This window comes from Syngnathus acus, chromosome 15 (assembly GCF_901709675.1).
Source record: "Syngnathus acus chromosome 15, fSynAcu1.2, whole genome shotgun sequence".
Taxonomy (NCBI): domain Eukaryota; kingdom Metazoa; phylum Chordata; class Actinopteri; order Syngnathiformes; family Syngnathidae; genus Syngnathus; species Syngnathus acus.
Window position 1 is genome coordinate 10,527,078 of NC_051100.1, and position 26,225 is coordinate 10,553,302.

General features: G+C 40.8%; 1 protein-coding gene across 1 annotated transcript in view; it reads right to left on the reverse strand.

The window, feature by feature from the left end:
- Window positions 1–16,141: 16,141 nt before the first annotated feature.
- Window positions 16,142–26,225, reverse strand: part of wdr11 (WD repeat domain 11) — a 36,562-nt gene continuing 26,478 nt past the window's right edge. Inside the window, exons 23-29 of the mRNA XM_037272610.1 lie at window positions 25,716–25,905; window positions 22,873–22,968; window positions 21,297–21,462; window positions 20,902–20,999; window positions 19,170–19,315; window positions 18,808–18,887; window positions 16,142–18,322 (exon numbers count right to left, since the gene is read on the reverse strand). Of these exons, the coding sequence (XP_037128505.1) occupies window positions 18,126–18,322; window positions 18,808–18,887; window positions 19,170–19,315; window positions 20,902–20,999; window positions 21,297–21,462; window positions 22,873–22,968; window positions 25,716–25,905 (973 nt within the window). The 3' untranslated portion in view covers window positions 16,142–18,125. The remainder of the gene's footprint in view (window positions 18,323–18,807; window positions 18,888–19,169; window positions 19,316–20,901; window positions 21,000–21,296; window positions 21,463–22,872; window positions 22,969–25,715; window positions 25,906–26,225) is intronic.

The window sequence follows — 26,225 nt, forward strand, 5'->3', positions numbered from 1 at the left end:
CTTGGAAGCAGTCAATGAAAAGAAACAAAGTGATGCTGAGACAGCCTTGTGTATTAAGCGCTACAGAAACAAAAAGAAATATTGTGGTAATTACCAATGTTCATTTTGGACAGCCTTGATAAATCTTACATTGGGTGGTGGTGGTGGTCTTTTTCCAGGGTGCCCCAAATTCTCCTTTGTAAAAGTCTGAAAGGAAAAAATCGAGCACATCGATTATACAACACACGTACTGTACATATGTGCTCATATTCAGTGCTAAGAAAGCACCAGTGGGGACAAATGCAACATTTTATGGACTCTTCCTAGAAATTAGTTCCATATTTACCGTACATATATATGTCAATGAAAGACTTTTTTTCCTCCTCTCTCAAATCTAAAAGCATGCAGTGCAGAACAATCTCCAAGTGTGTTTACTTAGGGCGGGTGTGCGTCTGGCCAAGCTACAGCTTGCTTTGGGTATCCAGGAAGTCCACCTGAGCTTCAGAGAGCTTGCACACCTGTTCTCTGTTTGGACAACAGCGCAATCATGACACGGTCATAAGGTCCAACGCTATCGCTGACGATCTGGAGAGCAATCCAGCACTTACCTCTTATTGGCTCACATAGCAGCCTGGCATTGAGGCCAATTAGAAGTTCAGCCTCCTCTTGTGACTGAGTTCTCTCGCTAGACGGCTGCTGCACTTCCTGGAACAGGATGAACCAAGCGGGAATTAAAGTTTTGAGCAAACATCACGGGACATAAATTCACATGTATAGATGTGTTTGCACAGAGGAATAAAGAAGGTGGGGCGGTGGCTGTTACGACCTGCTTTAAGTGAAATGGATGGAGGATTTCATGCATGGTCTGTCTGCAGACACACACGCACGCACACATGCACGCACACACACACACACACACACACACACACACACACACACACACACACAGCATTTATTGAAATAGCATTTACGTATAGACATTCACATAGACATAAACCACACGTGTCAAACTCAAGGCCCGAGGGCCAGATGTGGCATCATTTATTGTGGCCCGCGAGACAAATTTTGCATCGACTTTGTATCATTACTAAAATTACAAATTGTCTTCACTTTAAAAAAAAAAAAATCTTGCTTGCTAATTTTATTACTAATTTCATTTTATTATATCTTTTTAAAATATCTTAACAGTTTCTATGACTCTCTGATTTCAAAACAGTTTTTTTGTAGCCTATTCTGTATATAGAAGACGTTGACAATCATAATGGCCCTCCGAGGGAAACTATGACTACAATGCGGCCCGCGAGAAAAATGAGTTTGACACCCCTGACATAAACCAAACCAAATCTCCATAGTTGAAGTCTTGGTGGCATTTGGTGATGTCCACAGATTTGAAACGTTCACACAGCAGTTGAAATTGTAAAGCCACAATCATCAGTGAGACATGAAAGAATTGAAAAATGGAATCAATGAGTTACACATGTGTACTATGATTTTTTTCACAATAGAACTCAAGAAAATTGCTGGTGGATTGAAGACTGAGGGGCAGCCAAGCCACCCTGCAACCGCTAAAAATCAAACACACAGGGCACGGTCCATCTGAAAGTCTTTACGGGCTTTGGTCGTCGTTTCATGTGAGCCTTCCTCAATCGGCCCACTCTCGTCATCCTCAGGGCTGTGTAAGCTCTGTGGTTTTGGCATGCCAGCCCACATATCGCAGTGGTTCCTCCGTGATCCACTTTTCCACTCCCATACAGCTACAGTTCACAGATCACTTATCGTAATTATCATTTCACCACACGGAGCGATTATACCAAGCGGCTCCCGCAGGGTTTGGAATGTCAGCTCGGTTCACATGAAATGTTTTGATTCCGCAGTGTCTGTGTTTTATTTCGCTTTTTCGAGCCATTCGGTCACACTGACTACAGACAAACAGTGACCTGCATTCGAGCCTACGAGTCTTTTAATGTCTTTCCCTATTCACAATGACATAGTTTCGAGTGACGCCAGCCTGCATCTTTTCCATATTAAGAATATGGCATACAAAGTTAACATTACTATAATTTTTTTATTAGGATAGAGAAGCTATAAATAGCCACATTTTACTCCCGGGTCATTAACAGACATATAATGAGTAGGGTGCCCTGTTGCTCATGATAGTACTGCAGTGGAGTTACTGTCGAGAAAAACAAGCCTGGACTCGTGTTTGCTAATCTCAAGTCAGAATTGATATAGTATCGTATTTTCCGCACTATAAGGCGCACCTAAAAACCTCCAGTTTTCTCAAAAGCTGACAGTGCGCCTTATAATCCGGTGCACCTTATATATGGACCAATATGGATTCGTGGATGAGGACTAATTTATTAAAGTAAGCTTTACGTGTTTATTTTGTGTGTTGTGTGATATTAACGTTTGAGCAATGTTGAGTTATTGATATATTGTTATTGTTTTCACTATTTTGAGTGTTACTATATTGTGATTGCATTAACGTTTGAGCAACGTTGTGTTATTTATTCTATGTGTTTTATAATCCGGTGCGCCTTATATGGACAAAGTTTTAAAATGGGCCATTCATTGAAGGTGCGCCTTATAATTCGGTGCGCCTTATAGTGCGGAAAATACGGTACTCATATTTTTTTGGGCCCTTCATAAAAAAAAAAAGTGTGAACCCAGCTGGGCAGCCAAAGGTGAATGTGTATGAACAGGACAATTCTTGACATTATTCCTGAATGACAAAAAACACTCCAAATGTTTTTTTTTCTCTCTGCAACAAGCATGTTGGAAAAATCAAGTACGTGTGAAGGTGACCACATGAGTGTAAACTTCCTGCCTGTTTCACCAGCACAGACAATTCTATGTGCCAAAATGTACAATTCACAAATGAGTTTACATTCTACCAGGCTTAGGATGTTAATTTTGGCTTGAGGTTTAGTCTGATTTGGCCTCCACATTAAACAGTAACCTACAGTGATTGCACATGAAAACAAAATCTAATCGTTTCCTTGAAACTCTCTCCCATTTCAAAGCATTTCACACTACATTTAAACACATAGTAGGCTTCCATACTTGCCGCTGCTGTTGTTAGTCTTTCTGAAGGCACATTTCCTCCACTCTGCAATGAGTTCTAGGTGCAGCCTGCTCCAATAAGGTACACCACCATCATTTATCATCGTTAGGAAAGTGCAAGATGCTGAGACCTGTTCAAAAACACATCTTTGTCTTTTGACTCGAGACACCATCAATAAATTGGCTGATGTATTTGCTGTGGTTTGAAGAAAGTGCTAATGCTGCAGGATACTATTTGTATCCGGAAAGAAATGAATGAACTTACATCACGCTTGTATTTACATTATGGTAAAATACTATAAACATTGTGACGATCAAGTCAGCATTTCTTGATTTTGTTATTGCAGCTCCTTCCTTTTACTCAAATAATTAAAAAAACAGCCTGGGTTTCATTGAACCATTTAATGTAACTACTTAATGGCTTGCCTGGTGAACTACTTAATAGGCCAAGAAAACAAACACATGAGTATCATTTGTTCCCAGGTGTTAAAAGTTAAACCCCAGTTGTTGACTCATCAGGACTCAGATGCGCGCGACACGTAGTCTCAAGCTCCTAATGTGAAGCGTCCAAGTCACAAGTCATTTAAATCTGGCCTCAAAGCTAATTCCTCTGTTCACTCTGTTTAGTTTTAGTTGAGAGGATTTGTTAAAAGGCTCTAAAGCTCTTGTAATAGCCCAGGTAGTCAGTCGCTGTGTCTGTGTGCACAGAAATTTCAGGCTAGCTCGGAGGCTGAATGCAAAGAATCCACCCTCGCCTAAATGATTATCCAAAGCGTCATCTTTGTGGTAAATGTCACAAGGTCCAGGTGGCTAAGGAGAGCAAATAAAGCTGCGTTGAAAAGCAGTGATGCTTCAGGGCTGCCTATCCTGCTTCTGCTGCAAATGTTCAAGCAGCCATGTAACAGAGCCTTAATGAGCCTGTCAATCAAACTGTCATATCTCTGGGACCAACTTTTGCAGGATGCCCGACTGAGTGCAGAAGGCCTAATGTAGTATGTCAGGAAGGTAAATTAAAATAAATGTAGAGATAAACGTGAGCTGTTAATATATGATAGATTACGATGCTCATGACACTTTTGTTTCTATTACATTATTTTGTAACGTTAGCTTCTAACGTCTTATGTAGAGCACAATCTATTATTTGCGGCTCGCTAAATCAGTTGTATAGGTCACAATCTGATTGCGAAATCGGTGATTCGTCCTCAGTTTAGTTCAGCTATGTACAAATCGTAATCTGCGGTCAAATGAATTGCGTGTATTGTTGGCAACAGGTAAAAGTGGTGAAGACCATCATATTTAAAATGGGTATTCTGATTGGTTTCAGCAAAGAGAAGTTCAAAGTAAGTGATGACATTAAAAGTGCTAATGGAAGACAAACATTACTGGAAGGAAATCTGTTGCTCAGATGTTTAGGGAAGCCAACAAGCGTCCAAAAAAAAGTCCACGCTTGCTTTGATTTAACACATACAGGGCCATTGTACAAGTCTGTGCTGGTCCTGCATCATTTTTTTGTTTTGTTTGAAAGAAACTTAGCATGATCTTCACAATCACAATTAATATTATGCAATAATCAGAAAACTGCTCTGCGGGAGGCCATCACTAATTGTACACATACTAAATTAATCAATTTGCAAATAGTTGTCCGGAATACAGAAAATAAACTATGTTGCATTCTAGTGCATTTGGCACAAAAACAAGCCTCCGTATATCTTTGCGTGCACAAGCAACTTTGCACCCGCTTTTACCTTTAATTGTTCAACTAATTGGTAAGTTTGCTAGATCAGACAACTGTAATTAACAAGGATAAACTGCCCATGTTAGTTCACTGAAAAAAGCTGAAAGGTGAACTGTTTGATGAATGCATACAGTATAGAAAGTCTCTTTGCCACATTACGGAGACAGAGAGCCTTTCTCCAGCAGCAGACAGAGAGAAAATGTTTTCATTATAGAGAAGTGGAGGGAAGGAAGGAATAAGAGAAGGAATAAGGTGGAAAGAAAAGGGGGTTGTGGGGTGGGAGTGTACACTTGTCTGGCCAGTCCAAAGCTCGATTGCCTGATTAAAAACATGTGCAGAGCCCCACTTCCACACTATGACACAGAAGTTTGAAGCAGACACAAAAACATGAACAAAGATATCCTCCAATGAACATTTACAAAGAATGGATGCACATGCAAAGATGTGACACATTGGGAAGTTTATGTTACAAATTAACTTCACTGTCTCGTTGATGAAATATAAAGCAGTATGACATTAATTAAGAAGAGCAGATAAAGCAGGTTTTATTTTAGAGGTTGAAATATTGCAAGCTTGCTGAAACACATGGAATTATTCAAAGTTGCTGGCGGGAGGGCGGCATTCAAGAGTGAGGAAGTTTTTTTTCATACCTTCCATCCATGAGGTTACTACATTTGGCACCATCTGGAAAATTCCAAAAAACAATACAGTTAGATGACTTTGAGAAATTTTGACCTCCGTGCGATTTCTTTATAGATGCTGGCTCTCAAATAACCTCCTGTTTGGACAAGTCGTTAGTGACAATAAACACAATCTCGGGAGAGAAATAATGTGTGTGAGCGTCCAGTGTAAGGCAAACCGGAAGAAATTGATAAACGGAAGCAAAACTTATGAAAAGATCTGAAAAGTTAACTCCTCAGAGAGAAAATCCCAAATTCTGTACATACAAAAGATGTTTGAATGCTCTCCCATCCAATGGCGCTCCAGTAAAGATATTTTTTTCCAAATAGTTTTCTATGCTGCCAAACCTTTGAAGCAGTTGAATCAGAACAAAAGAAAACAACACGACGGGAAATGCCTGATCGTAATGCAATGAAGTTGTGTTTTTTCCCCCCCTTTTCTTTATTCACTTTGTGTGCGTTTTCTGTTCCACTGTGATGGTGTGGCCTCAACTGTGGAATATCAAATATTTATTCAATCTTTGGAACGCATTGCTTCGTCTTTTCTCACTGGTGTGGGTTTCAAAAACACACATGCCGACACGTTTATTTCTAAAAAAACATTTTTAAGGGAGGACGTGGGGTGGAATTAGTGTAAAAACACATCCATCTTTGTATGTCAGCGCGGCATTGACACAATGGGGATTTTGAATGGCACAAAGCGTTAGCCAGCAACACCAACACGGGCAGTAAATATTCAACTCTCGATGGTTCTGAGGCTCTCATTTCCCTAATGTACTGTGCATATATCTTAATTCTTAGACACTATCTGTGTGTGAATACACTCAACAAAAGAAGTCAAGTCAGGCCAAGTTGATTTATACAGTCCTTAATCACAAAATAGTCTCAAGAACAAAAGCGAGGTTGGCTAATTTACAAAACAAATATGGACCCAGTCCTTTTTAGTGTTCCAGTTGTGTACCATACGACGAGGAGAGAAGGCCAAGAAATGAAGGCTGCATTGTTAAATCTGCAAACACACTCAACCAGCTGGGGAGTGTAGCTCTTAAACTTGCTCTGTGTTCATACGTCAAGAGTTATATGGAATTGGATAGGAGACGTGATAGGAGCTGTTAGCGTGACGGTGGGTGGTAAAAGTTTTTCTCTAAATATTTTCCTCATAACTAGAGCAAATAGTACAGTACATATGGTTATTGTAAACATTTTGGGCCTGCTTTTGTTATGATGCTATGCTTCTTCTTTTTTGGTCAGTGACATCTGTCCTGCAGGCTGTGATAGCAAAGTACTACTCTATCGCTTTATGTAAACATAACATGTGAGAGCATCTGTCACAGCTTGAATTTTGCTGAGCTCTGCATTCTTTTGGAAGAAAAAACACCTTTGTGGTTGCTATAAACAATTAACTAATACAAAGTGTTACTCTGGATTTTGTTTGTTTAGCAAACAGCAATTTCAATCAATGTTTGCTATGGATGAATGTTGTAACAGCATGATAGTTGATGAATAGAAGAAGAAAAAGACATCCGACTATGGGCATTTACCTGAGAGGGGGCATCGACTGCCCCCAAACAACCACAACGATATAAAAGCCATGTTTTGATTGTTTTGACTCACCCTTAACGCGTGGCAACCGAATGTATAATACACAATACAGTGTAACATTGTTAGATAAAAACTTGGGACAGCCCAGTTGTGTATACAAATACATATGCCACAGCACAGATGTCAAACTCGAGGCCCGGGGGCCAGATACGGCCCGCCACATCATTTTATGAGGCCCGCGAAGACAAATTGTGCATCAAATTCATGTGTCATTACTGGAATTGCAAATTGTCCTCACTTTTAATATCTTTTTTTTTTAAAATATTTGACCAGTTTTTACTCGTCTGATTTGAAAACGAGTTATTTGTCAGTTTGTTTTGTAGCATTTACTGTATATAATATGACGTACCCATACATTTATAATCATAATGGCCTTCCGAAAGAAGCTATGACTACAATGCGGCCCGTGAAAAAAATGAGTTTGACACCCCTGTGCCACAGGTTGGGGTACCGTACACCTGGCAGCACCAAGCAGTACGGGGCACAGGGGACCGCCATTGATGGGGAACCACATACAGTACATTTCCTGGAAGTGGTGGCCACATATCTGGCCCTACACCACTTCTTCTCGGGCCTACAAGGCAGGCACGTACGTACTTGTGCACCCTGACAACATGTCTGTGGTTTACCACACTAACCACATGGGGTGACCAGGTCATTCTGGCTTTGACCATAGTCTCTTCTTACTTGGACGTTCGTCCACTTTGCGATCTTGTGGGCTGCCTGCCTTTCGGTAATGCAGTCGGCGCGGATTGCCTGCCCCGAGGGTCCCCTCTGGCTGGAATAGTGAAAGTTGAATCCAGAGGTGGTCAGCACACTTGCTTATTAAATGCGAATTTAACTTGTGCGCTAATATTCAGTTCTTCTCAGGTACATCATCATAAGGGCCAGCTTGTACTGACAAGAAGGCTACATATCCCGTTTCGGCTCTGGAAGTAAACAAGTTCAAACCGGCCTCTGTTGATCATTTTATAAAACTATATAAAGCAGAGTCAATGACATTTGAACTCCACAACAACTTGAGCGTATTCAATAAAGATTATTTCCACAATCCTCTTGTTTCAAAGCTCGAGTGACCTACTGATGCTCCAGTGGGTACAATTGCTAAATCAAATAAGACACAATAAATGGTGTGTAAGAAAATAATTGCTTTTACAAAGATATTGAGATAATGCTTATTTTTAGCGGTGTGAAACTGCACTGCCAAATATGTGCCATTCCATACCAAAGTACAAGTCCCCAAAGTAGATAAATAAATAAATAAAATATTTATGTACTCAAGGTCCCCACTGTGACATGTCAGTCAAACGACAAACAGTATATACAGTAAAGTTCGAGATTCCTGGCCAATACTTTCCATACTTTTATTATTTTCATTGGAGTGTAACAGAAGTTAGACTTGTTTCTTCCCACATTTATGATCGCTCACAAAAAAAGCAATCTATCACTCAGCGACCCCAATTCCCAGGCATCCATTTGTATGACAGTCTTGCGTGTCATATCTAAGAACACGGAGTGCAAACGAAAGGTTGATACATTAAGAAGACATCAGCGTGCAGCGTGACCTTATCTGCTCGGACCAGGGTGGAGTTATGCAGTAGACGTGTGGTCATACTCATTTATGATAACTCAAATCCAACAAACCCATTGGCCTCCATCATTGTGATAACACGATGGCGCCACAGCTGATATCATACAGCAAGCGAGTGATTCTGGGAGAACGAACGGCTGTTGAGAAGATAAAACTGCTGAGCCAGAGCTCTTTAATGGTCCGCCACCTCTCCCTAACAACTTTGGTTTGTTGTGGAAAAAAAAAGAATCCCACTTGTGAGGTTTGTTTTACACAAAAATGGGTGTACAAAAGTTCAATATTTACGCAGCATTTTTAAGGGTGAACATTTACATTCCTCCCGTTGCCCCTCGTCAACTTTGCATGGCTGTGGAGACCACCGCTCCATCCAGGGGGGCTGGTGTGATACCACTGCAACTGTCAGGGTGATGGAAAGGGGTTATCCCCTCCAACACCTCCCCTCCTCCAGAAAGAGGCCTGGGAAAGGCGAGAAGGCCACGTACATAAAGTGGAGCATTTCAGATTTTTTTATGTTATGCTGCCAATATGTAAACAAAGAGCCAAAATGATGCAATCGTGCTTTGTAAAACTGGGAAGAATGGATATCAGACAATGCTATAAATGATGTTGATGATGTCTTATGACAATACTGTAGATTCAATTATGTCCTGTGAAAGCAAAATTAAAACTAAAAATAGTTGTGGCGACAAAGTTAATCAATGCACAATGGAACCTCTCATTCTCACTATGACTAGATGGTCCGGTTTCTCATAGCGTTCCCTGGCTAAAATCATGTTTCCATCATTTACGGTTTGTATATTCAACTTGCTTAGATTGCAAATATGAGATCACACAGTAAATTTCGTCCGCACTCAACTAAGCTACTTGATCTGGCTATTTATTGATGATGAAGACTTCAAACGTGTTGAAACTGGAGCCACATGCAGCTCTTAAACCATGGCCAATGCAATTTTCACTGGCAGGCAGGGAGGAGGCACCAGGGGTGGGTAGAGTTTATTACTCGCAGTCACCACCGCACAAACTGATTATTCCTCAATGACGACCCACAGAGAAGGTTGAAAGATGAGACACATTCTTTTTTAGCCCCCATCCTCGCCCAACTCTCAGCTCCCACTTGGTCCAGCTACCTAGTTTATTAGTTTGCCTCTCTATGACAGGTATGCAATACCCTCTTTGCCTGTCACACACCCACCAAGTCAAATATGTTATATTACTGGCTTGGAATGTATATCCCTTTCCAGAGTACAAAAGCACCCATACATCAGCTTGGACCTCATCACTCATGACAGAGGCCCCTCATAGACACTGAGCTCATCTGAACATGAAGTCATGCTTATTGATGAACATACAGCAGGATGAGCAGACAGGCAAGCCATCAATCAAGGTGATAGCGAACAGGCATAAAGTCTATACTTGTAACAGTAATTATTGGACTGCAAAGTGACTGCTTGTGCCTTTTTGAGTTTCAAACCCAGAACGACATAGCTATAGGGCAAATGTGCTAATCACAAGGGTTACATGCTAGCCTTATTTTTATTCCCCTCGTTTTTATTAGCAATTCAAAATATGAATAAGAAAGGCACTCAAAAAATATACATATAATAAAATAAAATATAATATATAATAATGTATATTATAATATAATATATTTAATATATATAATATATAATTAAAATAATATAATATATATTTTTGCTCCTCTTATTTATTATGTTATTTGTTTATTTATTATTTATTCATCACTCTTATTTATTCATTGTTTGTGCCTTCTTGTTGTCTTGTCACCGTGGGATAGTGGGAACGTAATTTCGATCTCTTTGTGTGTCTTGACATGTGAAGAAATTGACAATAAAGCAGACTTTGACTTTGATATATAATAATATATATGTTATTTCACAAACATGCACGCAAAAGAACTACGAAGAGGATTTGAAAACATTGCTTTTCCACACTTAGACGTAATAGAGATAGTAAGGCTAACGCAAGCCTCGTTCTGAATAGGCTCGTCATTGTAACTGACTTTCTTTGAGAGTCGCTTCACAGGCCAGGAATGTGACCCACAACAGGTCTTCAACGAGCTCGACGTTTCTCTGCGGTTTCGATACCCAGCTGGGCTGGGCTTTACTAAAGCGTTTCTGCCTCTGCAGGGCTATCAGGTTACGTGGATTTTGGGTCAGCAAAGCCCTCCTGGTTCCACTTTATGAGCAACATTTCATTATTTTAGATTTATCACTGCCGTGTTTGCCTGTTGCTGTATATGAGCCTATTCAATTCATAGCGCCTAATAATGAGCGAAGAAAGTGATTTAAAGAGACTGCAGGTTGGAGCTTTTCTCATGCTGCCAGAATTATGGGCTGTGCAGGGGGCCCTGGGTGAAAAAAGGGGTATCCTGAGTTAAAGGATGTTCCTAGCACAGTGAAGATCTTTGCGTATCTATCCCATCTTGATGGACTGACTGAGACCCGCACCCTGTTTCCAGCAAGTCCCAGGGGAGTGCACACTTGCCAAAGTTGTGTCATGGATGATTTGCAAATCTTTTTAAATCTAGCATGCCATTATGTGATTGTTTACCTTACTGAGGCAGAACATCATTAGGGTATCATTAACGGTGGCATTTGGAGAAGATCCCTCTCTCTATCCCCTGTTGGTCGACCTTCGCTTAAGGGGGGTGATGGGAATTAACCCTTTCGTACCCCTTTACGAGCCTTTGCGGACTACAAGCAGAGGCTGGGCAAATACCAACACACACCGACACATATACCATAGCATGCATGCCGTGGTGGGATGTCACTCCACTTGAGCAGATTTTAATGTAGTGACACTTCACTTACATGAGTAGTATTCATTTTTCTGTCAACTTCTTCCTACATTTGAAAACAGATATTATTTTTTTACTCTTCAAGTTACCAACTTGGCTCATTACTTTTTTTTTTAACCTTTGCAAATGGCACAATGTTAAAAAAAGACAAAGTCAACCATTGTTGAGATTTTGGGGATTTATAAAAAACAGGGAACATGAACTGGAAATCAAGAATGACAGTGATGCAATAGATTCAGCAGCGGAAGATATTCCCCAGTTGACAGCAAAATGTTTGTTTTTTGCTTTTGTGCTTGCATATCTATTTTAATGTTGCTAAAATAAAGAATTTGAATCAGTACTTGTTTTTTTTTTAAAAACAAAAGTATCTGAAGTTGTACTTAAGGACAGACTGTGCACATTAACCATAACACATGACACACATTGCTATTTGAAAGACAGCATTACCCACCCATCACAAGGGATTACATCTTGATAGTTTAAAATTTGACAGCAGCTTCTCACGCTCATCTACTCTACCATCCTGCTCCTCATCTATTCAGCCTGATTCATCGCTTCCTTTTCCATTACACATCTCCGTAGTCTGACGTGACACCTTTCCAGATCGCCATCATCTTGACCTCAAGGAACCCACGGTGAAGGTCATACAATATCAGACAAACAGGGGCAAAAATGAAGTTTTCATGTGCAGCAGTGGAATCGGGTGTCTCAACACGGATACAGAACGTGCAGGGGTGTCAGATTGTCACCGTGATAGTGGATACTTGGCGCCAACGTGCACAAATACAGCAACGTGTTATGAAATTGACCCGAAACCACAGGTTCATTCTTACGGGCAACTAAGCACGCATCTGAGCCCGTTGCATGCAGACACACTGGAATGTGGAGCTTTTCAAAAGAAATCAAGCAGAGATCCTGTGGTTAAGCATGTACTTCTGGAGCATAAATGAAGAAAAAGTTTAGTTCAAAGAGAAGCTCACCTTAAAAACTATTATTCAATGCGACGTATTTTCAGAACATACAAAAATACGTAATTGTACCACAAAATTAAACTATTTTATATTTCAACACTTTACAAGGTATTATTATGGCATTGATCTTGCTCTTTCTTTTTTAATTTAATATTTCTTTGGTGATAGCACAGCTGGGTAGAAACCTTCTCTCAGTATCACCCTGAAAAAAAAAAAAACACAACAAAGCCCAAGGTCTTAGTTACATTATGTTTTTATCTTTTAGAATTATGCAATACATTTTGATGGTGTTGAGCTACCACTACTAAAGGCATCTATCATCTATTTCTCGGTCCTCTAGTGCCCTCTAGCGGACTTTAGTATATAGAGGCATGTCCCATAACGATTGTCCACAACTTTCCCAAAGTAAATGCTTTAATACTACAGCAATTTTACTCGTTAGAAAATAAAGCTATGATTAAAAGAAATGGAAAAGCCAAGGTACTCTGTTAGAGAGGAGTATATTAATTTAAAAAGGCAAGTTGCTTAATAATGTTACATTAGATTTTCCTGCCACATTTTTTTGTTATGAGTTCTTCAGAAGACACCTTGATTTGCATTCTTTCCATCTATATATGATCCATATCTGCTTTTGAAGTGTTATGTTTACTGTCGCTCCAGTATCTCTGCGGCTGATTCCTGACTTGACTGAATAGAGCATCAGATCCTGGTGCTGCTTCTATTTCTACAGAGGAGCACGTGCTTATCCTCAGGAGTGCATGCACGTACAGGCAGCTGAAAAACAGACCCCCACAGTACTGAGCCTTGAGCCCCTCACTCGGCCCTCCTCTTCTCACAAACACAAGCCCTGTGTGTCCGGTTGTATGCAGCAGAGAGGAAACACATATACTTCGCTCGACTAGAAACAATAACACAAAGGTCCATGAGAGACGCAGCAGGAAGGGGGGCAGGCAAGTGAGAGTGGATAACTGCGTACAGACTTAGAATGCAACGAGCACATTTTCATGAGTGGACAGGTACATAAGCATACTGTACACATCTCCACAGGAAATGGGTCTGATGCTGCAGGTATTCTTTACTTCCTCCCCTGTCCATCAGTGAAAGGGAATACTTTGTCTCTGCTCAACTGGCCCAAATTAGTCAAACCTGCAAGAGGCTATTTTCTTCATAATCGTTTCTGATTCACCCTGCTCGAATATTCCACAGCATAGGGGCGAATCCCTAATTTGTGGCATGCATGCACTAGGTTATGGATACGCTCACAATTTGGTAAGCAAGAAAATTATGTCAATAGCTGATAACAGGCTGGCTAGCAACCAACCAAGCACTGCGGTAATGGACTGTCGGCGGCATGCTCCTAACACAAAGCATCCGTGATTTCATTCCCTCCCTTTTCACTGCAATATGCACACGTGGAAACCACAAAAGATTAGATCACAATCTTTTAAAAAGGATTACCCTGGGCTCAACTCATTACTCAGGAGTCGCTAAGAGTTTGTCATGGAACAGTAATGTTCCGGAGTTCCTGTTGTGCCCTTATGCAGCCAAAGTCTAGACTTGAGGTCCCACACTTCTTTCTCTCTCTCTCTCTGCTGGCTCCCTTAAATCAGAGCAGTGTTGTGTTGTGGTGAGGTGAAGCCACGGTCTACTGCCATTCATCTAAATGGAATCAGATTAAAGCTGAGGGTCTAAATACTTTTTAACGCAAAACATAATCTGCCATCGCTTTCTGCCTGACCTTCCATATCGAGGGGAAATATGGGGACGAACTGGGATTTAAAGTTATGATCCTGAAATGAGGGAGGGAAATCAGATGAGATTGGGTCTGCTTCCATTTTTCAGTTGATGTGAGGTGACAGAAATTGGGTGATACAAAATATTCCAAAAAGGTGATGGAAAAAATGAACGACATGCTGTAAACCAGTAAGGTAAAAAAAAAAAAAAAGTATGCAAACGGGTGAAACTGCAGTAAAGAGAAAGCAAAAATGATCCTCATAAATTAATTCAACAGTCGGCTATATTTCACTATCAGGGGCCTCCCTGCATCAAATGCTCCAAAGGAAAAGAGGAATGAGCTGAGGGGTAACCCACAGCATGGAGGCTGTCCGTGAGCAAGCTCACACCTGCCCACCTTTTATGGACATACAGTAAAGTCATCAGTCTGTCAGCACCACACGATAACACACTCCTGGGAACGGACTGACCTGCTGCTCGCCCCCCTCCCCACCTCCACATGACAAAGGGCGGCTTAATATACTTACCGCCCAAAACATTACAATCTGATGCACTGACATTCAACTTCCCTCGTTCAACCAAAATGTTCACCATCTATTTTCTACCACATTGTTAGGGTAACAGATGAGCTGGAGCCTCCCTTGACTGGTTTCTAGGCAAAAACAAAGGTGTATAAAGCCATACGATCACATCTTTAATTAAGACAATGATCATGTTTTTGGAATGTAGAAGCTAAAGTACAAAGCGCAAGAATATGTTAACGCCACAAAGGGAAGGAACCGAGATTCAAACCCAGAACCTCAGAACTATATGGGAGATGTGCCAAACATTAGTCTGACCCATTCTCGAAGATTACACCTTATCAATCAAACTTTGGCAGTTGAACAGATATGACATAATGCGAGACATCAAGAAAACTTTTGCGTTATACAAAGGATATTAGAAACAGCTAATGGTATGATGTAGTTTAAACCCAAATCAAGTATTTCCTGCTGGCCCTCCAGTTGTTTCTCACATTCCAAAAACATGTAAGGTTCATTGACAACTTAAAAAAAAAATCCAATGGTGTCAATACAAACGTGAATACTTGTTTGTCTATATGTGCCCTCTGACTAGTTGGCAACCAACCCGGATGGAGCCTGCTTCTTAAACTAAAAGCCAGCTGGGATTGGCTCGAGGTGACCAAATACCCCAAAGAGGATATAATGAAATGGATGCATGGTTTGTGAAGGTGGAGCTAATGTACTGGCTTGTCAGATTGTGACTGTGAGACTGAACATGCATGCATTGGTTGTCACCACCATGCAAATATTGCAGCTCAGAATCAAATCACATATATTATGGAGACAGAGTTCAAAAGAAGGCAACGTTTGGCACAAACTATACAAGTAAGCTAATCACGTTTTGCAGCATCAGCAGGGTGGAAGACAGAAGTAAGAGAGGTTGTTTGGGAAGTGTACTTGGGGCCAGCTAACTGGGTGGTAGGCAGCATGTTCAAGAAGAGAACAGAAATACTACGTGGCACGCTGCATACTGATGACCAGGTTGTAGCGGCTGGATCGGCTCTCCGGTAGTTATTCATGGGGCCGTTATAAAAGAAACACAATCAAGTCATTTGTGTGGCCTTCTCTTTTGCACTGCTTTTATTCTCTTTGAGCTCTGAGGAACAAAGAACAGAATGCATGTCACTGAATGAATAAATAAACGTGAGGAAAAAGAGGAGGCCAGCTGTTGGCCCTTCTTTGGAGCCAAAAAGTAATGAATGGCGGAAGCGGTTTGTGCTAGCTGATTCACTTCAAGACACTTTTACGAATGAGTGAACGTTTTAACTATACCTGAGCTGTAATGAAAGAAAAAAAAAAAGGACTCAGGTCTTTGTGGTCTGCTGTTGGAGTAAAATCCAGAAGGAAAGCTTAAGTGCCCCCTCTAGTGCCCATATTTGCAAGTGCAGTGATGACATGAACAACGTACAGTAAAGACTAATTTTATTGCCATTCATATAGGGGTATAATTTTGTTGTTTCAGATTTATTTACGAATGTACAGCTTCAAGGATGTGATAATCAACTGACAATAATGGAAAAAAAAATTATTATTTTATAATGATCAATTGCAATAAAAGATATGTGCTCCAGCTACAAGACTTACCTTTGCACATCATTATACAAAAAAGCATCACATTACTAGAGGCTAAAAAGTACGGTGTGTACTGTATGTGTATGTCTTCCATCACAACACTGCACAACAAAATTCACAGATGCAAGGAAATACATTGATCGTGCTGTGATTATATACTAGCTCTTCTGCATACAGCAGATATAAAAAGTCTACACACCCCGGTTCAAGTGCCAGTTGTGATACAACACAGCAATCTAGATAAATCACCTCAAAGTATTTTCTACCATTAATGTGACCCAAGACCTGTACAACTCAATGAAAAAAAAAAAGATTGAAAGTAAAAAAATATAAGTGCGATAAGGTGGTGCATGTGTTCACAGTGCACAATTTTGCACAGTGCACAAACAATATATAGACTTTACATCCACTTATAGAAGTGGGAATTGGGAAATTACATGAGAACATGTAGATTGACACTGCTTGGTGACACAGTGGGGAACAGCACTGACGTGTTTATGAAACACAGTAACACGCTGACGGTCCCACAGAAGACGTTTCTGTCTGACTGCAGGACAGGTTGACACACTACAAGACGGATAAACACACAAAGGCTGTCAATGCGATGTTGACTCGTATGTATGGTTTTGATAAGCAAAGGGTGGTGAGTAAAAAAAGGGGGAACGCGCAAGTTGCAACACTTCCTTGTGCAAGTGCACATCAACGGGAGCAATCCATCTAAAAAGCTCATGTTGAAATCAGTTATTGATAAAATATCATATAATATAATATATAAATATCAAGCCAAACACTGAGCCTCTTGTCGTCTGTGTCTTATTATTTATTTACGCCCAAAAATGATTCTTAATCAAATATTATTTTATTTTTTTTAGTTAAAATGCATTTTTTTTTGGATGAATGGGTATTCTCTAGGTAGAAATAGAAAAAGGAAATATGTTCCTTGTCACAATAGGCTGACTAGTAAATGGATGGATGGTAAATTTAGTCGCAGTAAAAACTTTACGCATTCTCCCCCACAAATTATTCATTTGGTCTTTTTTTTTTGAGAAAAAGATCTTTTGCACCATTCTAAAGGCTGCATTATCAACATTGGCGTTGAAGGCTCTGCAGATACTACATAAACACCTTTCAGCTGAAGGATATCAATTCTTCTATAAAAAAATAAAAATAAATTACTCCAAATTGGGCTTGGTTTTGGATATTTCTGGGCTGCATTGTCCATGCAGGTACCTAACAGGGATAGATTGTGCACATCCAAGATTTGGTCATTTAAAAACCTCTGTCAAGTCACACTGAGGTGCTCAACAACTGGAATGGTCCTGCAAAGGGAAATTAAAAGTGCAATGCTTTGGAATTCAGTGATGAAGGAGGATATAATGAATGGTGACAGTAAACTTTCAAGTCAGTGCAACAAAGAAGCAGAAATGTATCAACTTCTTGCTGCATTTCATCACAGCAGTAGAACAGCAAGTTCATACATTTGGCCTAAAATGTATTCAACACAGGCACAGACAATAATGCAAACCCACCATATTAAAAGTTCAATTGAACAGACAACAATGTGCATGACGTCACTCGTTGGGAGGATAAAATCTTTTGAAGCAGCAACACGCTCATACAGCTGCCGACAAACACGAAGGTCCCATCGTCACAACAAAACATCACGAAATGCCAAACTCGCCATAGCCACAAACGTGGGAAGACCATGAATGAATGAACTGACAAATGACGCAACGGAACCTCATCACCGTCTTCTCGTGCTGACGAGATATAGCTCCCTGGTTCATCTTAATTCTCAGCCATTAGTCCGTTCATCTTCAAGAGTCGATGACTACCTTGGCCTCGTCATTGTCAAGCACTACCTCATTTCCTCCTCCCTCCCCCTTGAACAGCTCCTCCATCAGCTGCTCGCCGGCGGTGCCCGCCCGCGACGCCCACAGAGCGGCTCCCTCTCGCAGGCCGAGCGAGCGCAGCAGCCGTGCGTAGTCCAAAAATGCCGTCTCTATGAGTTTATGTGGAGATATTAGGTCAAGGAGAACTTGGAAAGAAAGTTTAGTAAGTCCGTCTCTATTTTACTTCCCTGCATGTGTTAAAGTGGCAGTTGTTGTAAGGTTTTTGATTACAATTATGATAATTAATAATGTCAAATCAACCCTGCTGGAGTGTGGTTTTCTTGGGCAGAGATGTTTTGAGAATTGTTTCATTGAGGGGAATACAAGAAAGATGCCTGCAAAGCTGAGACTTTTTTGGTTGTTTTGTTCAACAGTTTTACTAGAGAATTGCATTTGTGGATCAAAGAAAGCTATACTTATTTTCCAAATTTCCAAATCATTGTTGAGTTCCTTTGTTTGGTGTTGTGTTTTCCGTTTTGAATTAATGACTTGAATTTTCTGAGCTCTGTCTGCATGTCTGCAAGAGATAGCTATGATTTAACATAGCGGCAACAGTACATCCATCAATGATCCTTGGAGCAGTGTAATGGATTTTGAAAAAGGATATTCGAAGAGTCGTTGGCCTCCATGACCCCGTATTTCAAACAGGCTTCGATGAAGAGAGCTGCACAGTCAAAGTGCCTCATACTAGATGCAAAGTGGAGAGAGGAGAAGAAAGAAGTGTAATTATCAGAAAATAGCACAATGCCTGATTTGAGGCAAGTGACCCTGTAGCACCCACTACATGCCTCCAGAAAGCCTCTCAAAATGTAAGGCTGCATAACAAAGGGGATGCTATGCAGAAAACAAATCCACTAAAGAGAGAAGCCCATGACATAAGATAGGTGATCAAAATTTACATGACTTAAATGATTTTTCTTTTTTTTTAAGGTCTGAAAGATAAAGCTGACAAAAAAGCCGATGTCGTACCTGTGTAGCATCTCTCCCACTTTGTAAAAGCAGCCCAGGGAAAGCAACACGAGGATGGCTTTGGATTTCTGGTTGACTTGCGGGGAGCAAAGATGTTCGGCCCATCGCTTCAGCACATCTGAACTCTCTGCTGGGCTGAGACGCACCTGACAAAAGAATATGTATATAAATGAGGCAAACAACTTTTTGACAGACAGTGCAAGGTAATGTGTGAGCTCCCATCATAACGAATGTAACTGTGTATATAACACATCCGCACAATGCTTGTGAGATAATCTGGGTCAGCACAAAATTGTACACATTTATAGATAACCACTTCCTGCATTACAATGCAAACAAATTTAAGCCGAGTTAAGAAACATGTGCAATGATGCTGATGCAACAAAATTCTAATCAGTTCTCCCTTGCCCAAGACCCAACCCTCCCTCCACAAGGCTGTGTGGGAATCAGAAAGGCATTTTTTAGTTTTTTAGTGTCATTCGACCCAATCGACAAACAGCCATGAAATAATAGATAGTAAAAAGAATCAGAAGAAACTAAATACATTTTAACAATAAATTCATTAACTCTTCAGCGTTGTGGGGATTTTAGGCCTATCCAATCTGACTTTAGGGCAAGCGGTTGACTACAATATGGATTGGTCGTGAGTCAATCACAGTCATACTGTCACAGATTGGGAATTCAATTCACACTTCCTATGAGGAAGTCAGTGGAGGGAACCACAACCTGTATTACAAATACACTACAGTAAATAAAAAATATACCGTAATTTTCGGACTATAAGTCGCACCGGAGTATAAGTCGCACCAGCCATAAAATGCCCAAAATAGTGAAAAAACCCCATATATATGTATATAAATCGCTCCTGAGTATAAGTCGCCCCCCACCCAAACTATGAAAAAAAACCGCGACTTATAGTCCGAAAATTACGGTACATATTTTTGCTGTTTTTCTGCTCAGGCTAGAATAACAAGTATTGCTACATTTCATGGTACCAAGAAGATACCATAAGCTAAAGTGAGTTGATGTGCTTTATTGAGACAACTTCACTGCTATCTTGCTGCATTTTGGTACCAGGGAACTGTGTTGATGTGAAATTAGGAGCTTAATTTAGACAAAAAAGGTGCTTCGCCACCATCTTGAGGCATGCATAAACAATCTTAAACCTTTTTGGAGCGCACCGCTTCAATCCTCTTTCAATAGCGGTGTAACACTGTAATGTTATATTCATAGCTGTTGGACACTCACAATTGTAAATGAATATTGTATAATTAGACTCAGTGTCTGTGATGTCAGTGCCAGTTAGATAGGGTTACAGAACTGGGGAGTTGACAACTAACATTCAATGTTGGGAGTGCTTGTTCCGCAAAAATGCATCAACTCAGACACTGCGACAGGGACTCATTTTGCCTGCATCCAGCCAGAAGCACAGGCTTCCATTCAAAATTCATTACACTGCATAGCTATTAAATTGACACAGAAATCTTTCATGTAGTTTTTAGATGCCCCAAACTTCTTTGGTACTATATGGTACCCGATTGATGAACACACCTAGACATGGAAAAGGCATGAGCATAATGAATCAATTGGATAAAACACCTGTGAATGCCGAGGTGCTATCAACATTTATATCCATCATACCCGCTCAAAAAAACAAACAAAAAAACCTGCCCTCTACCCACACACACACACAAATATTTGATGCTTCAAGCAGACGAACCCACTGCGTTACCTTGGCAAGCCAGGCGGCACGGTTCCACTCCCCGTAGGTCTGCAGGTAGCGGCAGGCATCTGCAGCCTTGTCAATCAAACACAGCAGCTGCACCCCCTCTGGAAAAACAGCGGGAGGAAAAGCTACAATGTGATAACAAGCGACGATGGCTTCATTTCGACAATATAAATCCGCTATACTCTCGATGCAATAATTGGACACCATTCAAAAGTGATATTTGTGTGACTGTTCTGTTTAAGTGGGTGTGACACCAGGTGAGGAATCACATCAAAAATACATGTCACTCAATTTCAAGCCAAGAGTTTTCTAGATTCAATTTAAGCAAAGCAGACTTTGGCAGACCCGCGTGTACCCTTTCAAAGTACAAAAAGTCACAATGAGAGTTCAAACCGTACCTGCTAACTTTCCGTTGGCGATCATGTTTGTGGCCACAAGTTTGATAGTGGACTGGGAGGGTCCAGAGGAGGTGATGGTGGTCACCAGACAGGCCTTTAGGGAATCGCAGTAGTAGCTAGGATTGTCTGCACTCGTCTCCAACAGTAATTGTACGGCACGGTCCGTCTGAAAGCAAGACCAAAGTACAACCGAAGGTAATGACGGAGATATGGATAACAATAAGGGCAGCCTGAGAAAGGCAAGAAGTAATGACCAAACTATAGGGGGATGGATGATATCACCCTTTTTATCCGCTGGCCCTGAAGGCTTCGCTTTGTGCTAGTATCAGAGCTGAGTGACCTCTGTTTTTCTGCCTAGATAGGTGCGACACATCCAGTACAAAGCCTGCTGATTGCAGCCTGTGATTAGAGAGGGAACAGTGACATTGTGAGGTGACTACAATCCTCTTGGGCAGAGATCCTACAGAGGAATCAGGGGGCTGTTATCCTCCATCTCGCTTCATTTGGCCGACAGCATAAAGCAAGGTTGGCTAACCGAATAAGCCACAAAACAACCTGCTCCATGGCAACAGAAGCTTACCACGGCTAGCCACAATATTAGGCACACCAATACACTTGATTTAGCTAAATACTAAGCACAGATGACAGTGTCAAGTGAGTATTAAAAGCTTTGCAAAGGCAGACCTTGGTTTTCGAACGTCCCGGTTCTCGAACAAATTGGAATTTGAATGAAAAATTCGAGATTTTTTGCTTCGGTTGTCGAACAAAATACGGAGGGCAAACCTCGCGAGATGAGCCGAAAGGACCCGAGAAAACCCGACCGCGCGGCCCGGATGCCGACTGACTCCGTTCTTTATTGTATTTTCGTTTCTTTGAGGATTGTATTAACCCTTAATCATGCCTCCAAAGAAAGCAAGTGGGAGCAGTGAAGCCATCCTAAAACACAAAGACGCCCTTAAAGCAATGCGACAGTGAGCGCCCGGCGCGCTGCAGTTGCGCGATCGGACCAAACTAAGCTCCCTGCGCACTGAGGTCCACAATTTTGGAAAGTACATCAGGACTTTAAAAATATGTTCTAAATTTCAGCGACGGCTCTGTCACAATAATACGACCAGCGCAATGCAGTTGCGCGGTCGGCGACGCGCTGCGGTTGCGCGTTCGGCGGTGCGCTGCAGTTGCGCGATCGGACAAAAATGCGCAAATGAAAAAATGCTTAAAAAAGGCGGGGTTTTTTTTAGTCTTGGAACGGATTAACATTTTTTTCCATTATTTGTAATTGGAAAAATAGATTCGGAATTCGACCGATTCACTTCTCGAACCGCCTTCTGGAACGGATTGCGGTCGAAAACCGAGATTTGACTGTATTGTGTTTAAGCAATGGCTGTATTGATCTCAGAAAGTGTAGCTGCTGTGTCTGTTTTATCAATCTTAGCTGAAGAGAGTCAATTGATCCATAAACTCTTATGAAACTTGACAATTCCCTGTGGTGGTGTATAAAAGCAAATGTGCAAATTCACCCGACTGTGTACAAAGAGGGAAAGGCTGAAAGGGAATGCGGTGGAAGTGGAGTCGTTACCTGACCCAGAAGGAGGAGCTGGTCAGCACATTTCTTAGTATGCTCATAACTGGAGCGCTTCACTTCCTGCAGGTGAACACGATCCAACTGGAATTTCTGTAGGCGAATGCAGGTTATACAAAGATTTTTCAATATCAGCAAGTCATTGCATGGACAGAAAACTAATCACGCATTACACGGCACCAATAGTGATTAGGTGAATATAGAGGGCGGTTATACAGACATTGAATACAAGTTCATTATGAAGGTTTTAAAATATTTAAGAGCCACTCGTGTTTCTAGTGACGCAGTCCTTAAAAAATAAAGTGCCTTACTCCTTGTTATATTTCACAGCATGCCTTCAAACTTGGCCATAGCATTAAAACTCTGATTGAAAAGAAATAAAGCATTTTGGTTAAGTGAGGAAAAATAGAAGACATGCAAGACATCACACAAAAATGGTGTGTGTGACTGCGTGAGCAGTGTGGAAATGTGTGTCGACTTCTGTGTAGAAAAGAGAGAAGCTCTATTATTACTATTCTTATTATTTTTTGCTTGCTTTATTCTTCAGTGAGTCACAGCTAAGGGGCATAAATCAAACGTGTTAAGAAGCTTCAGAGCAGTGTGTTCTCTGTTGGAGGCTCAGATATTAGTAATTACAGCCAGGCTGCTGCCACTGCGGCTGTTGTATGACAACACAAACCAAACGTAGCTACAGACCGTCTGGGTAGTTTTTTTTTTTCCTCAAAGCCTTCTATTTATGCTCACAGTGTGGCCCCTTATTAAGACGCAGCGGAACTTTCATTTAAACAAAATTGTGCATAATCTTTTTTATGAAATAATGGTGGCTTTGATGGAGTTACAGAAAGAGCCTTTCTAGAGGAAATTAGAAAGTCGCATTGCATTTCAATTATTCAACGCCATCTAAAAGATACTTCTGTTTATTTGTTAATCTTGTAGGCACAATGGAATAGTGGCATGCACGATTGCCTCGAAGTTCTATGATCCTGGGTTCGAATTACAGTTCTGGCTTCTCTGTGAGCAGTTTGAATGTTATCACCATCCCTATGTGGGTTTTCTTCAATGGTATTCTAGCGCCACGAAAAGAGAAGGCATTTTTCAAGTTTTCACCATAATCTTCTATCCATCTTTTATATGGGAGGAAAAGCTTAATGCGATCACCTTTAACCTTTCTTTTGTTACCTGTTTAAATGAAACCGACTAAAAAAAGGATGGAATTTGTAATTGCGTAATCCAAACATTAGAATTTGAAATGCTGAAACTTCCCATTCAATTGCAATATAATGAGTCTTTTCAATAAGTATTATGTTTGTCATGTCAATCAGGAATGAATTGTCACATTCTAAAGAAACATTTTCTTCAGGGTCCTCCGAGAGAATACATTTTTGACAATGGCCAGACATTCCCCCATACAGCTCTGGGCTGAACTCATTAGTCCTCATACATGTATTTTTGAATTATTTTTCAATTACATATGGGAGTGCAGCTGCATGTTGGTTTATGCATAAAATGTGCCATATGCTATTTCAAAGCGGCAGCAGGGTTTTCAGCATCAGCTGCACTGCTACTGTATGTGAAGACCCATCAGTTTCTGGGCAAAGGACCACACCTGGAGTTGGGCCTGAGAAGCGTGTTCAAATAAACAAAAAATAGCAGATATTCCTGATCTCATTAGCTCCATGGGCTTTGATCCTCTCATGAAGACAAATCACGTTGCAACATTCTGATCAATATTTCTTTTTGTAATGCCATGAAAATGGTCATACGTAAGACAGCTGGTGTATATACTAATGTGGTTAGTGGGGAATATTGGAAGTGCAGGTTTTTTTAGGGTAAAATTACACACTACAGGATATTAAGTCAATGGTTTACCTATGTGCACAGTATTTCCAATATTTAACAAGTGCGATATTGGATAGCAGTAATAAAATCCTAATCGTCGCCATAGCAATGTTGTTAAAACGGAAGAGGACAAGGGACAGCTGCTACTGTTTACGAGGACTGTGCACGAATCGGTGGAGATTTGAGTGCTCAGGGAAAAGCAAGTATCAAATCGTATTTGTTGCACTTGGATCAGAATGCATCTTGTTATACTGTTGCGTGTGTGGTCCTTTTAATGAGAAGCTCAATATGTATGACATAGCTATGCAGGGAGTGTGGGGGCAAGCGGTTTTGACATACCCTTCACCTGGAAGAGGATGCATGTGAATTTTAAATTAACAGGTAATATTTTAGTGGCAGGCAGACAACAGTTTGGTGAATGCCTGCCGTTGTACGTACTTTACAGTTCAATAGATTAAGTTTGTAAATAAGTAAATGTGAGGTTTTTGGGGACCCACCCTCTATGACGGTAGATACAACAGTAACATTTTACCGTATTTTCCGGACTATAAGGCGCCCATTTTAAAACTTTGTCCTTATATAAGGCGCACCGGACAATAAGGCGCACCATTAATGCATCATGTCAAATTTTTAATCCAAATCAAATCATTCTCCATTTGATCTTTTTTATTTCCACTTGATCCATAGTCTTTTTGATTCATGATTCATAGTCTTCAGCGGGCCACTTATGATTGATTTCATGACACAATGCTTCGGGCCAGTTTAAATTTAGGAATTTGGGCCATATATAAGGCGCACTGTTTTTGAGAAAATTTTAGGTTTTTAGGTGCGCCTTATAGTCCGGAAAATACGGTAATCAAATTGCAAATCGATTCAAACGTCATCCACTAATTTAAACCTAAAGGATCAATGGAGCTTTTGGGTGCGAGTCTGAGCTTTACTTGAGTTTTGACTGACATAAATCTGTGGTCAACTCCCCCTTCTTGACTCTTTTTACTGACCTGGAAATAGGAGCTTTCGCACAACATGTCGTGGCAGATGTCCAGATGATTCTGAGGAGACTGCTGAGCTGATTCACTTTGAATCTGCCCCTCCGCTGTGGCCACACTGAGCTGATGAGCCTGAGCAAATGACTGGAGGTAGTGTGAGGCCACTGTCCAAAACTGAAGGTCAGACTCATCCCCGAACAGCCTGCAGTTTGCCACAACACCACCTCAGTCAACATCAAAATACTAATGCTTTCATTTTTGTATTTGCAGCTGTCTAATAAGCACATGTACTACATCTTTCAGCACATGTTTTTTTTCCAACCTCACCACCACTCTGCCCAACGACATCCTGTTATTTCTATCGTCATTTCCCACTTCGAGCGTCCTTTAGCTATTTTGCACAGACACACAGCTGTTGCTAGGTTACCAGGCTACATTAACAGTGGCATGATAACTTAGGATGGCCAGCTGCAGAGGCATTACAGATTCATGAGCTCTAGGAAAGCATTCTCATTATTTGCA